This window comes from Myxine glutinosa, chromosome 9, assembly GCF_964187855.1.
Source record: "Myxine glutinosa chromosome 9, kmMyxGlut1.1, whole genome shotgun sequence".
NCBI classification, from domain to species: domain Eukaryota; kingdom Metazoa; phylum Chordata; class Myxini; order Myxiniformes; family Myxinidae; genus Myxine; species Myxine glutinosa.
In genome coordinates this window covers 58,555,645-58,570,641 of record NC_136269.1, presented here as the reverse complement: position 1 = coordinate 58,570,641, position 14,997 = coordinate 58,555,645, and the positions used below count along the sequence as shown (strand labels likewise).

Genomic DNA, 14,997 nt, shown 5'->3' with positions numbered 1-14,997 from the left:
AGGCTCGTTTATTGTACACCGCTCCTTTCCGATGCCATCTCCAGGCGCTGCATGACGTCATCGCCGGGCACCGAAGGGGGCTCGGCAATGACGCATGCTGAAAGGGAGTACTCAGTTTCACTCTGGTTTCTTTCTTGTTTGTCCAGGTGATATCTCAGCCATCCTTTGAGCTAGGAAGCTGAAATTTCAGCACAATAGTGAACAAGTGCATTGGCAAAAACAGTATATATTTTTTGATTAATCAATTAATTTATGAGTTACTTGATTATTATCGATTTATTAATCACTTGTTCATTTTCTTTCTCCTCTGGGCAATATCTCGGGCACTTTTTGAGCTTGGAAGCTGATATTTGGACATGACAATGACCTGTTAGCCCAGCATCTTGCGGACTTCCTCTCTGGTCGTAGTCAACGTGTGGCCCTGAATGGATTTCTCTCAGCTCCCCTTCCTGTTCAGGCTGGAGTTCCCCAAGGCAGTGTTCTGGGCCCTGTGCTTTTTCTGGTCTGGAAAATCCTCTCTATCTCTTTGCTGACGACTCCACTCTCTGCCGCTCCATTCCTCATCCCTCAGATCGGCAGTCTGCAGCCTCCTCACTCTCTGCAGACCTGGACAAAATCAGACTGGTCAAACAAGTGGAACATGTCTTTCAATCCTGACAAATCTCACACTCTTACGATGTCTCTCCGAAAAGACCGACTGGACAACCCTCCCATCTACTTTCTGAACAATCCTCTCCAAGAAGTTCTGTTGCTCAAGCTTTTGGGTCTCACTATCTGCCATGATATTTCCTGGGAAAACCACATTTCAAATCTGGCCTCCAAAGCCAGTCACCGATTGGGCATCCTCCGTCGTGCGAAGTCCTTCCTTGGCACACCTGAGCCCGTCACCACATACAAGGCTTTCATCCGCATCTCAATGGAATACTGTTCTCTCCTCTGGGCTGGTGCTCCTGCCTCACATCTAGCTCGGCTTCACACTGTTGAAACCAAAGCTTTCAGAATCATTGGAATCTCCCGCGATGAAGCTACCTCCGAGGGCCTTTCACTTACCGCAGGCAGGTTGGTGGTCTTTCTGTCTTCTACCGACTCCTCTCCGGCCTTGCTCCCTCAGCTCTCTCTGTGCTCTGTCCCCCAAATATTCCTACAGTTCGCACAAGAACTGCCAGAAACCCTCTGATGGTTAAACTGCCAAAATCAAGACTCTCTGCTCACCTTCACTCTTTCATTCCTCTTTTCTCCCACATCTGGAACAAACTCCCTCACTCTCTTCAATCCCACTCCTCCCTCCAGGTCTTCAAAACAGCTGTTCACTACCATCTCTTATCTTCCTCCATCCAAAACCTCGATATTTTCTACCCCCGTTAATTCACCCCAGATCCACTTTTTTTGAAATTCTGGCTTCTTTCATGGAAGTCTTCGCAGTGTCCATATGTTTTATACCTCTCACCTCCCCCCCCCCCCCCCCCTTTCCCATGCCTCCTTCCCCCAAGCCCTCTCCCTCCCACAGATCTCCTAATGTCCCTGCTCGGCACGCCGCTGGAGGATATGTTATTTATTTATTTGGCATGGAGGCGGTGGGTGTACTTTGACATGTCGTGTGTACAGGTGCACAGGTGTCCTGCAATCTGTACTTGAATATTTTAAAATCTCCCATTCATTCCTACACGGTAAAAGTTTGTTAACTGAAGGTGGAAATCTTGAAATGTGGAGTTTGAAACAACCAAACAAACGATTAAGCTTTATCTCTGATTCTCTCCATCTACTCCCAACAAACAAGAGTAATTAATGGATATCTCAAGCACTGCATGGAGTGGAAGATGGGGGAGGGAGTGGAAGGTGGGGGAGGGAGTGGAAGGTGGGGGAGGGAGTGGAAGGTGGGGGAGGGAGTGGAAGGTGGGGGAGGGAGTGGAAGGTGGGGGAGGGAGTGGAAGGTGGGGGAGAGAGTGGAAGGTGGGGGAGAGAGTGGAAAGTGGGGGAGAGAGTGGGAGGTGGGGGAGAGAGTGGGAGGTGGGGGAGAGAGTGGAAGGTGGGGGAGGGAGTGGAAGGTGGGGGAGGGGGTGGAAGGTGGGGGAGGGAGTGAAAGGTGGGGGAGGGGGTGGAAGGTAGGGTAGGAAGTTGAAGGTGGGGGAGGGAGTGGAAGGTGGGGGAGGGAGTGGAAGGTGGGGGAGGGAGTGGAAGGTAGGGTAGGAAGTTGAAGGTGGGGGAGGGAGTGAAAGGTGGGGGAGGGGTGGAAGGTAGGGTAGGGAGTGGAAGGTGGGGGAGGGAGTGGAAGGTGGGGGAGGGAATGGAAGGTAGGGTAGGAAGTTGAAGGTGGGGGAGGGAGTGGAAGGTGGGGGAGTGAGTGAAAGGTGGGGGAGGGGTGGAAGGTAGGGGAGGGAGTGGAAGGTGGGGGAGGGAGTGGAAGGTGGGGGAGGGAGTGAAAGGTGGGGGAGGGAGAGGAAGGTAGGGTAGGAAGTTGAAGGTGGGGGAGGGAGTGGAAGGTGGGGGAGGGAGTGAAAGGTGGGGGAGGGAGTGAAAGGTAGGGGAGGGAGTGAAATGTGGGGGAGGGAGTGAAAGGTGGGGGAGGGAGTGAAAGGTGGGGGAGGGAGTGAAAGGTGGGGGAGGGAGTGGAAGGTGGTGGAAGGGTAGCGCAAAGTTGTTTGATGCAATAAAGCAAAAGCGACTCCTAATTTGATGAAAGCTTTCATTGTTTATACATTTCTTCATTGTTCGTTTCTCGTCTCTTTGCCCATTTCATATTTTAAAATACCAAACTGAAACACTTCCTTTGAACACAGGTGTGATGTTTTTGTTCGACCTTTAAAATCATTATTTTATTTAAAATTGAATTATAAATTTGAACACTGCACATGGACCCTCGTCTCTTGTGAGTTTGTTCCGTCCGTTTTTCGTTATATTCATAAGTTTGGCCAAAACTGGTTGTCGTGGACAATGTCCATCTACAAAGCAACGAAAGCACCACCGACAAGCACAGGTGTCCTGCAAGTCAAGGCTCAGGTGCGATGTTTTGACGACGAGGGGTATTCGTCTGGGCAGCTTCACACATGAATCACGTGATACAAGTATCATCCAAAGGGAGGACCAGAGGGAGGTACACCTGTACACACGACACGACTCATCACAGTTATGATGAGACGACGACTACAGAGCTGGAATTGTTGTGGCAGTAACCCGTAGCAACCGCGCACACATTGAAAAGCAGAAGAGGCGAAAATGTGAAACCAAAAATGGAGTCAAACGTTGTATTGTAAACACGAGGAGCTCGGTCCAAACATGGAAATGTTTTCTTTCCTCAAAACCTGCTCAAAACCAAAGGACTAAAAATTGTTCCAATGAGTCGAGCTTCTTCCATCTGATCAAACTTCCCGTGGCGAACGCTTCCTCTTCTGTCATTACGCAGCATGGCAGACATATTGATGAATCTAGCAGACATATTGATGAATCTCGGAGACATATTGATGAATCTGGCAGACGTATTGATGAATCTGGCAGACGTATTGATGAATCTGGCAGGCATATTGATGAATCTGGCAGGCATATTGATGAATCTGGCAGACATATTGATGAATCTGGCAGACATATTGATGAATCTGGCAGACATATTGATGAATCTGGCAGACATATTGATGAATCTGGCAGACATATTGATGAATCTGGCAGACATATTGATGAATCTGGCAGACATATTGATGAATCTCGGACATATTGATGAATCTGGCAGGCATATTGATGAATCTGGCACACATTGATGAATCTGGCAGACATATTGATGAATCTGGCAGACATATTGATGAATCTGGCAGACATATTGATGAATCTGGCAGACATTGATGAATCTGGAAGATATATTGATGAATCACTCTACCTGTGAAACACAAGGATGACAGACTATAGAAGGGTCAGGATTCGAACCCAGGCAAGGTTGCTTAGTGCGTTCCTCTAGGGCTAGGCCATCGTGGTGATGCGTGTGCGGCTTGTGACTGCTGGTTGCATCACTTTTGGCAGTGCTGCTGATGCAGTGCCACCCATTACCAGTAAGCTGGTACTCATTTTGCTAACCTCAGGGTGACAGGCTGAATCAACCCACCCAGTGTCCTTGAAGTGAAAGTCCCTTGTGTCCATCTTCACCCATTCATTTGTGAGGTCATCTCCCATCTGCTTGGAAATCCACCAATATCACTGCATTACATAAAGAAGGTGCAAAAACGGATCCCCTTAACTACAAACCTCTCAACTTGCTTCCAATAATTAGCAAGGTCATGGAATCCATCATCACAATGCATATGAAATCCTTCCTTTTCTCCAACCTCATCTCAGATCACCAATTCAGATTCAGACCAGGTGACTCTACCTTGGACATGCTGCTTCTGCGCTCTCCCAACAATGGATGGCCCTCAATGTCAGACATGAGATCACAGAATCCTGCCTTATTTTCCAACCTCTCTGCCTATGGCATCCAAGGCCAACTCCACACATGGGACCGGCTTCCTCTACTCTCATAGGTAACATGTGGCACTCTACAGAATCCTTTCATCTTCTCTCCCTGTCAAGATTGGAGTGTGTTCTGGGCCGAGTCCTATTCCTCATCAATGATCTCTTCGATCCTCAGGAAAATCTCCTTCATCTCTTTGCTGACAACACCACCCTCTGCTGTGACATATAATCTTGGTCTTGAACTATCAGGCATGATCTTTCTTGGGCAAACCATGTATCTAAGTTGGCTTCCAAAGGCAGTCACCAACAAGACACCCTGCGTCATGAAAAGTCCTTCCTTGGCACACCTGAATTCTATCCATCTTCAAGGCTTCCATCCGCAACTTGGAGTACTCCTCTCCCCTCTGGGCTGGCTCCCCGCCTCACACCCTGCTCATCTTCATGCTGTGGAAACCAAGGCCTTCAAGGTAATTGGAATCTCTCACGATGAAGCAGAGTCCATAGGCCCATCACTTCGCCATCGCCATAGGTGAGTGGTGTCCTGTCTTCTTTCGCCTCCTTTCTGGTATTGCACTCTGTGCCCTCTTCGTACTCGCCCTCCTTCCCCCAGATATGCTAGTTGCAAATATATCTCAAAGTTTGAAATGCAAAAATAAAACAAAATAAACAAGAAAAAGAGCAATCAGAGATTGCAAACCCTCACCAGGATGTATTTTCAGTGGTTTTTAAGGCTTTTGTGTTAAAACAAATATGGCGGCCGAACCACGTGACCGATGACGTCATTATTTTTTCCCTAAACTAATTTATTCCTAGATTATGCTCAAGAAATTCATCTTGATCGGATGAAGTTTTGTACTTGTCAAATTATGACGTCATAATGGAGGCACCTATGACATCATCATTAACATATTTTATTCCCCATGGAGAGTTCTTTACAATGAGCCATGTCTCAATTTTTTCTATTCAGCACTTTCAGAGATATAGAGGTGCAAAGTTTTTCGGTTTTTCCAAGATGGCGGCCGAACCACGTGACTGATGACGTCATCATTCTTTTTTTTCTCCACCAGTTTATGCTGACATGGCACTCAAGGAATTTCATCTTGATTGGATGAAGTTTTGTACTTGTCGAATGATGTCATAATGGAGGCACCTATGACATCATCATTAACATATTTTAATTCCCCATGGAGAGTTCTTTACAATGAGCCATGTCTCATTTTTTCTATTCAGCACTTTCCGAGATATAGAGGTGCAAAGTTTTTTGATTTTTCCAAGATGGCGGTCGAATCACATGACCTATGACGTCATAATTATCATTTTAAAATTCTAGAGGTGGAGTTGCACCGATGGTGAAAATTTACTGTCAATCGGACCAACGGTTGCAGAGAAAATCATATTTATTCTGTGTGGACAAACAGACAAACAAACAAACCGACTCAAATGCAATACCCTCTCCTATGGCGAGGGCAATAAACACAACTCAATAAGGAACAAACATTTATTGGAGGTAATTTCACTCACTACAGCAATGCAATACACTATTCCCAATGCAATGCAGAGGCATAGCACCGTGTTAAAACCAGAGAGAGAAAAGCTCCTCAGGATTGCAGGTAGAAAAAAAAAATTGGAGCTTTTGAATTGCTCACAGCAAACCACTACAAGACCGACAGCTAGAAATACAGATGGAAAGAAACAGACAGTGACGTACACACCGGAGACAAAAAAATAAGGGGGCGAAAATTAGCTAATAGACAAAATAGACAAGAACTAGATCAGTCCAAGCTGATCTTTAGTAAAAAGTTCATCATGCATGCACATGGCACAGCTTTCAATCATTTCCTTATTACAAAAAAGTATACAATTAACACTCCTACGCAGTGCCAAATGCAGAATCAAAAGCAAAGCAATTCCTTAATTTGCTATGATTATTTTTTGACAACAGCAAATAATGTCGGTTTTAGCGATAGCAAGCGTGAGAGAAAGCAAACGGGATGGCGGATGATGGTGTGATAAAAACAAAAGAAATAAAACAAAATCTTTGAAATATTCATTCAATTCCACCCGAGCTGCTTCATTCCTCGTGCATGGTTCCACGCACGGTGGTCCTCACCTGGAATTCCCAAAATCAAAGGGAGGTGACCAACTCAGCAATAATGAAGCAGAAAACAGGCTAACAGAAAAGAAGAGGAGACTTCCGGGCATGTTTCCCACGACATGGATGACATTTTTGAGCACGTTTCAATTAATCTCCATTTGCGATTCGAGCGTATCCAAATTGCATGTTGCAATGTATAATTACGTAAACAATACAGCACTTTGCACACAATTCATCTACTTATTAAGATTAGTGTTATTGAGAAAGATGATGATGCATATTATGACCTGCAAGGTCAAGCGTCTGTGGTTTAAAAAAAAAAAAAGAAAAAAAAGATAATCCTGGGCCAGCCCGAGCTTAAAAATATTTGCACAATGGAAGAGGCACAGAGGCTTGAAATGGGACCTGCCCATTGGTGTGCTAATCGTGAAATAGTTGAATAGTTTCCTGTATGCATTCAAGAATGTGAATTCAAGAACTTCAGGAAAAATTCAAGAATCCGTGAAAAACACAGACATACACATCGAGATAACTGACAATTCTCGACTTTATTGATTTAAACTATAATTGAAATAGGGCCGGCTTGAGTTATTGAAGGCACCAGAAAAACGGCTTCATGAAAATCAAAACAATCATTTCCCAGAATTCCACCATCGACACAGAATTGTGAAAGAAGTGAAAACGAAAGGCTAATCAAACTTTTTTAAAAAAGAAAAAAAAGAAGCTCTTTTTCCTCTATCTTTACCATGCTGCCTGAGAATACCATGAAAAGCAGCAACGTTTCCAAGTACTAAAACCAAGGACATATTGACGAGGAGAGTGATAAGTCGGCGTCATTACCCCCGAGCGCAGCAATTTCAAGTCGTCTTGGCCTTGAAGCTTCCAGCCCGAGGTGTCACGGTATGGTGAGACGGCTGTACGGTCGTCCTTGTGGTTGATGGAAACTGCAAGCTCAGCAAATTAGTCTGAAGTAACAAAAGGAGTCCGGGCATCCAAAGTATAAACTTCATCATCAGTCCATAGCGTTGTGGTGATGCAGGGGTGTTTGCGAGATACCGAGTATGGATGCAAAGCGGAAGGTAGAGCAAGAGCGTCAGGAAATTTCCTGAAAGCACAAACAATATGAGGGAAGAAAAATCCCTCCCCGCACCCCAACAATTTATTTTTTTTAAATCGCAGGCCTAGCAGATGCAGACATCACACACGCACACAAACATAGACATACCATAGACTTAATGATGCGGTATGGATTGCGAGCTAACCGAGAGGTAGAGATATGAGACATGCACAGAGGTAGGTTATGGATAGTAATTGTGTATTGGTTGCGCTGTACAGTATAGACAGTTGATATCGTCAATGCACTAGTTTAAGGGATTTACCGATGGCATCAATCTTCTCCTGCTTATTTGGTTTACTACACCAAGCGATCATCTTTGTAATGACAGACATCTCACTAGCATTAGAAACGGTGAAATTTGTATGACTTCAAGATCTGGCCTATGAAGGACTGAGGATAAACATGTATTTGTACAAAAACCCATCAATACATAATGCAGACACATCAGCGATTGAGTAGGAGGCAAGCAGGTAGCATATGGGAAACAGTTAGGTATTCTATAGGTGCTGGTAGGATAGCCTCGAGGTATGCACACTCTCTGAGGTGTCTTGCCTGGGTTAGAATGTGAACCCGACTATAAACTGGCAATCCGGTGTTTCGCAGGCAGGGCGAGCCGTCCATGTGTGTGCCATCCCTCGGATGGACCTTAACCTGGGCGCCACATCTGCTAGCATTACTTGGTTGACGTTAAAGATCCCATGGTGTCCTTCAAGAGTAGGTGAGATATCACTGGCATGGACAAATTACAAATACCTGCCCTAACCTACAAAGGGAACTGCATCAGCGGCATAGCCGTGAATAACGCCATGTGGTGCTACCCGCAGCAATGTGCTGCATATAAAAGAAAAAGAATAAGGAGATTAAACAACAGCCATTATGACAAAAGGCAAAGAGAAGCTACTTAAAGAAAGCAGGTTGGAAAAGAAATGCACCAGGAACCAAGACGGACTACAAGTATCAGATGAACTATAAAGCCTCATGACCGTGTGTTCCCATAACCCTGATGATCCCTACCTCTGCCAAAAGGGGTTCTTCAAGCCTCTGTAGTCCAGGAAGGTATCAGAATGTAGTGACGCCAATACATAGCAAGAATAATTGTTCATGTTTGTGCCAAATTGCACAAACCAAATCCTACAACTTGGACAATAGGAAACACGGGCTGCTGTCAAGGTGTGATGACAAGTGTGTGTTCATCTTATTAAATTGTAAACTCACGTCATTGATCAGGCAGAATATTGAGCAGTGAATTAACAAAAGACAAATGTGTCGTGTAAATGCTTTGCGAAGGAGAGGCTTGTCATCAATATGAGTAGCTGGAGTTGTTGCTGCTGCTGCCGATACCGCCTTGTAGCAGCGATGGTGGATGGCTGGCGAGCAGGGGCCGTGGATTGAGCCTGGGAAGGTTGGACGTAGGTCGAATGAGTGGTGGGGGCTGTGTAGGTGGTGGGCCATGAATAAACCTTGGGTGTTGTGGCTGCAGTGGTGGAGGCTGATGGTGAAGTGATGGCCCAGAAGGTAGGGGTGGGCGAAGGAGTGGTGGCGGAGGATTTTGGGAGGCAGTCGCAGGAGGAGGGGCCGGGTCAGGCATAATTACAGGCTGAACCTATGTGCACAAAGAAGACAACAATTATGCGAGGTGGGTCAAGTTCACAATAAGAATGTTCAATTTAATGTTAAAATTTCAAGTGTTAAAATAAATTCAGGTCAATTTCACCTCATATTCATAAAGCAAGGTCTGGTGTTGTCTCATGCATCTGTCCTAGAAATAGCGCTGCAATGAGCATTTTCTGAGAAGCAACGTGTGTCATCCCCCCCATGGCCCATCCCATGGCGTGAGCCAACTCCTCTGGTATAAAATGACACCTAGCCATTCCTAAATTGACTTTGACAACCAATGTACTGAGGGTATTGACACACGCTGTGTACAGACATGTATGTGTATTATATTATATGGGCTCATTTCATGCATGTGAATTTCCAGGTTCGCTCATTTCATTTCAGGTCATGATAAACTGTAACATCGTTACATGTTAAACATCCAATTTCCCCGATTCGGTTTCTTTCCTTAATAGCCATGGTTTGCATATACTCAACATGATTAAGACATGTTTGAACTGCGAACCCATAGTTCACTTTTCTTTTTTCGACAGGAGACAGCTCATTTTTGCTTAATTTTTGAAGGAATATCTATCTATATATACTACTCAAAAGAAGTTAAGGGTCAAAAATATTTGTGCATATAAAATATAAGCTAACGAGCTAAAATGGTGACGACTAATGACAAAATAATTCTTTGATGGCTCAAGAACAGAAAACACAAAACAAAAACTTTTGATGAGACACTAGTTTATTACCCTGATGAAAAAGAGTCATGCACCCCGCAAAATGATGTTCACACAAGTCGCAGAAGCTTCAGTAACTGGTGTAGCCACCGTCAGCATTCACACATTCTTGACAACGTTGGCGCATGCTGTTTATCAGGCGTTGGAAATAACGTTGAGGGATCGCTTGCCATTCTGCGACTAATCGCTGAGCCAGTTGCCGGAGGTTGACGGCAGGGACGTGATGTGATCGAACTTGCCGCCCTAGTTCATCCCACGCATGCTCAATGGGTGATAAGTCGGGTGAATATGCAGGCCAAGCCATGTGCTGAACGTTCTGCTGCTGCAGGAAGTCGGTCACCACCCTGGCACAATGAGGTCTTGCGTTGTCGTCCTGGAACCAAGCTCCTGGTCCAATCCGTTGCAGAAGTGGAATTACCAGAGGTTGAACAATCTCGTTGAGATAACGCTGACCAGTCAAATTTCCGTTGACGATGTACAGAGGGGTTCTGTGGTTCATGGATATCCCCGCCCACATGGCCACACAATCACACTTCCTCCTCCAAATGGTAGACGTTGAGCAACGTTGAGATCAGCAAATCTCTCTCCTTGACGACGATAAACACAAGCCAGGCCATCATTGAACTGGAGCGAGTAGCGGGACTCATCTGTGAACATTGTCTCTGCCCACTGACCACGGTTCCACTGGATATGACGTCTGCACCAATCTTGGTGAGCCCTTCTGTGACTGTCAAGTAGTGGTGGTCGGACTGCAGGACGCCGGCATCGCAAACCTCGGTCTCGCAGATGATTCCTAATGGTCTGGTCGGACACGTTGGTGCCTCTGGCAGCTCTGAGTTGATCCCGAAGATGCCATGCGGTCACAAAGCGCTGTCGCAACGCCGTTATCAGGAAGCGGTCTTCTCGTGCTGTTGTTGATCGGGGTCTTCCAGAACGGGGGCGATTCTGAACAGCATTAGTTGTCCTGAACCTCTGCCAGAGTCTGCCGATAACGCCTTGGCTTACATTTAGACGGTGAGCCACAGTTCTCTGAGTTTGGTCATCTTGTAGCCAGCCAATGGCCCTTCCCCTGTCTTGGATGCTGAGTTGTCGTCGAACCATCTTCAAATTTCAAGTGATGATGAATGGAAAATGCTCAGCCATTTTATTGCTAAAATTGGCATGCATGGAATGACACTCATGCAAAACACGTGCAAATGGTGCATGAGGTGTCACAATGGGTGTTTCGAGGCAGTTTGTCAGTTTAGTCTGACTAAGTTCGTGCTTCAAATCCATGAAAAGGAAATCTGGGTTAACTTTAAAAGTTTCTAAAGATAAGTGCAATGATTGCATGTCCCATAATAACGTGATGTCTATAGTCCAAATGACAACCCATAGGGGAATATTCTAACCCTATCTGGCTTAAAAAGACAAACTTACAAAAATGATCAAAAAATTTCCTTTGACCCTTAAATTCTTTTGAGTAATATATATATATATATATATATATACACAAAGAATTAAGTTAAGCACCCCCCCCGTTTTTTTACAACCTCGCACATTACAAGTTTGTTGTCGTCAAAACAGTGTAATATACCCATGTTATTGCTATATTTTCTGGAGAAGTGATATTATGGTCACATAAAAACATAACAATCATGCCGTTTTCAATATTTTATTCTGAATAATTTAAGGTGAAATTTTTTGGGAATTTTAGGCATATTTTCACCTCAATTTAAGTATGGAGCTATAGGTCCATCACGGACAGTGTGGATGACGTTTATGTTTTCTAACGTACAGTCATTGTTCTGAGAAGACCTCTAGCGATCTTTGCGTCAATAACGTGTGTAGGACCCACGTGATCGGATCACTGACTCAACCCTACGTCTCATAGACCCTGTAAGCCGTCGTATGCGTTGCTGTGGCAGGTTGTTCCATTCCCGATGTAATGCACGTTCCAATTCATCCAGATTGGCTATTGGAGGGACCATCTTCGCAATTTGTCGTCCCAACATGTCCCGAACGTGCATTACATCGGGAATGGAACAACCTGCCACAGCAACGCATACGACGGCTTACAGGGTCTATGAGACGTAGGGTTGAGTCAGTGATCCGATCACGTGGGTCCTACACACGTTATTGACGCAAAGATCGCTAGAGGTCTTCTCAGAACAATGACTGTACGTTAGAAAACATAAACGTCATCCACACTGTCCGTGATGGACCTATAGCTCCATACTTAAATTGAGGTGAAAATATGCCTAAAATTCCCAAAAAATTTCACCTTAAATTATTCAGAATAAAATATTGAAAACGGCATGATTGTTATGTTTTTATGTGACCATAATATCACTTCTCCAGAAAATATAGCAATAACATGGGTATATTACACTGTTTTGACGACAACAAACTTGTAATGTGCGAGGTTGTAAAAAAACGGGGGGGGGGGGTGCTTAACTTAATTCTTTGTGTATATATATATATATATATATATATATATATATATATATATATATTTGCCGTTATATAGTAAATTATATATTTTAAATATATATATATATATATATATATATTTGCTTTTATATATATAAAAGAAAGTTTTTGTTTGTTTGTCTGCACGCGCTAATCTCCTGAACGGTGAAAGATAGGAAGAAACCTCTGAAACAAAAAATGTCGGGACGGGCCCTGGGAAGGTTATAGGCTAGGTGGCGAGGCCGGTCGAGGCCGCCTCGGCCGGGCTGGGCCCATTTTGCAATTAAAAGCTGAGCTGAATTATAGTAGTCAATCTTTTACGGCCACGAGCAAAAGCTGAATTATAATAGTAAATGAACGAAATGCGGCCGCGGCCGGATAGTCAAACTCCGCTGCTTCGCAAGGCCGCGTTTTATTCCTTTTTTTATCTCACAGATCCCAAACCCGAACCCGGGCAACGAACCCGGAACCCAGACCCGGGCAACGCCGGGTGCATTCAGCTAGTAATTGTAAATACAAATTCAATCATATTTATACACTCATCTCAACCAAGTGCATCATATTATCTTGTTACCGTATTTTTCGGCCTATAAGTCGATGCTGAGTACAAGTCAAATTGGCTAATTTCCCCATTTTTACTTCCGCCACCGAAGGTGATCGATTTTCAACACAAGATTTGTCTTCATACAAATATTCATATTTCCCCGACACTCTGATCGCACAATCTCGTGGCACCTCGGGGAGTACTTCTCCGATCCGGATTCACAGCGCGGCCCATTCGATAGCTCAATCGGAGATTTTACGATTCCAGATTCTCCACACGAACCACCGAAAAGCTTGATCAGGGCAGGGGGAGCTAACCTCCTATTTGCCTTCCCAGCCCATAATTTATTTGAGCAGTCCGTACGAGACAGGAAGGCCTGCCTCTCCCTCCCTGTAACCCCTCCACACCACACCCGCAACTCCCCCGTCCTAACAAGCAACCTCTGTGCTACATTTTGGTGATTACCCCTGTAACTGTACATTTAATTGTCCATTTGTGTATTTAATCTGTGTTCTTTATCGAGTTGTTTAATATTTGTTTCTAATATGTAGTTAAGTGAGGTTAAAGTTACATTAGTGTGACTGAAAATGCGCCCTAGGAACGTACCACCCCCAACCTCCTCCCCCCCCCCCCCCCCCCAAAACATTCCATCAAAGGGAATATCTCGTCTGCTCAACATTGTTTTGCTTAACCGTGCACTTTCTAGGAACGCATCCATGACATTAAGTGGAGACTTGCTGTCATGTGTTTTTTTAATTTCTTAAAGGTTCCCATCCCCACTCCCTGCTGACCTCATCGTCATCGTCAGAATTCTTTGCTGATGAGCTATTAGATGAGCTCTTGGTGCTGTCGTCACGATGATGTCGGGTTGTTATTCCGATAACTCCTTGCTCCGATTCCCATTCTTGCAGCACTTCGTCGAGGCTGAAGCGTCGTCGGTAGCTTATAAAAAAGTTTTTGATCTGTGCCACATTCTTCGTACCGATTACATCAGCGATGGCGCGAAAGTCTTTCCCATACTTTCGCACACCTGGCCAAAGAGGAGAAACAGAAGGTGAGGTGGAAGTTTTATGCTGCATAATTTTACTTGCAAATGTTCAAGTGGACCTTGCAGACGTGGAACGTTTTTCGGACAAACTGCAAATCAAACGACTGCCTGAAGTTTCATGGGCAAGACCCAGAGGAAGTATCACCACATTCTCATTGACCAAAACTGATGCATCATAAAATAATGAATCCCAAACCTGCTATAAACTGCCATCACGGTGTTTAACAGGCAGGGTGATTCATCAGTGTGTGTGCCGTCCCTCGGGTGGCGTTAAATGGGAATCCCGTCTGCCGGCATTAGTTGGTGGACGTTAAATACCCCACTGAGTCCTTCGTGAAGAGTAGGCACAATATCCCTGGGACCATGGACAACTTCCAAATTCCTGCTCTGACCTACATGGCAGCAGTGGCACAGCCACGTCCTCAGCCAATGATGCCACTCTGCAGCCTTAATACTGCCTACAAAAAAAGAATGTTGATGGCCAAGGGACTACAGGCAAAACGAATCATCCAAGGATTGATATATTTATTATGTGTCCATTTCTATTCCACATTGGCAATCTAAAGTTTTTGAATTGTCATTTAGGAGTTCTGTTTTTCTTTTTTGACTTCCTTTACAATGAGGAGTATGCTGTGGTTCGACCAACCCCCTGAAAAAAGGAGAAAATGGTCTTAAAGTTTGTTGTTGTCGATCCACTTTTCATTATTAACACAAGCTGCCTTCAAACATGCACACGTTCATTTGCTCAAAGCTCAACTGCTGTTTGAAGGCTTTGCTGGATGCTGGAACAACTTTACGCAGGTCCAGCTTCCCACTGTTCTACAAATTACCTTAGCATTTTGACACTCCGGCTAAATCGTCGTACCGATAAATATGATGGAGAATTAAAATGTCAAGATGGAGATTAACGAATGCCAAATTTTGTTGAGCAAAATATTGCAAAGCAAACGTTCATTATTTTGTCAG

At 44.6% G+C, this 14,997-nt stretch overlaps 1 protein-coding gene across 3 annotated transcripts in view; it reads right to left on the bottom strand.

Moving 5' to 3' along the window:
* Window positions 1–5,918: 5,918 nt before the first annotated feature.
* Window positions 5,919–14,997, bottom strand: part of LOC137415993 (REST corepressor 3) — a 168,747-nt gene continuing 159,668 nt past the window's right edge. For all 3 annotated transcript variants that reach the window (XM_078784380.1, XM_068101516.2, XM_068101517.2), the window contains 2 exons: window positions 13,775–14,013; window positions 5,919–9,249 (listed from right to left, as the gene is read on the bottom strand). In XM_078784380.1, coding sequence (XP_078640506.1) covers window positions 8,947–9,249; window positions 13,775–14,013 — 542 coding nt within the window. In that variant the 3' untranslated portion in view covers window positions 5,919–8,946. The remainder of the gene's footprint in view (window positions 9,250–13,774; window positions 14,014–14,997) is intronic.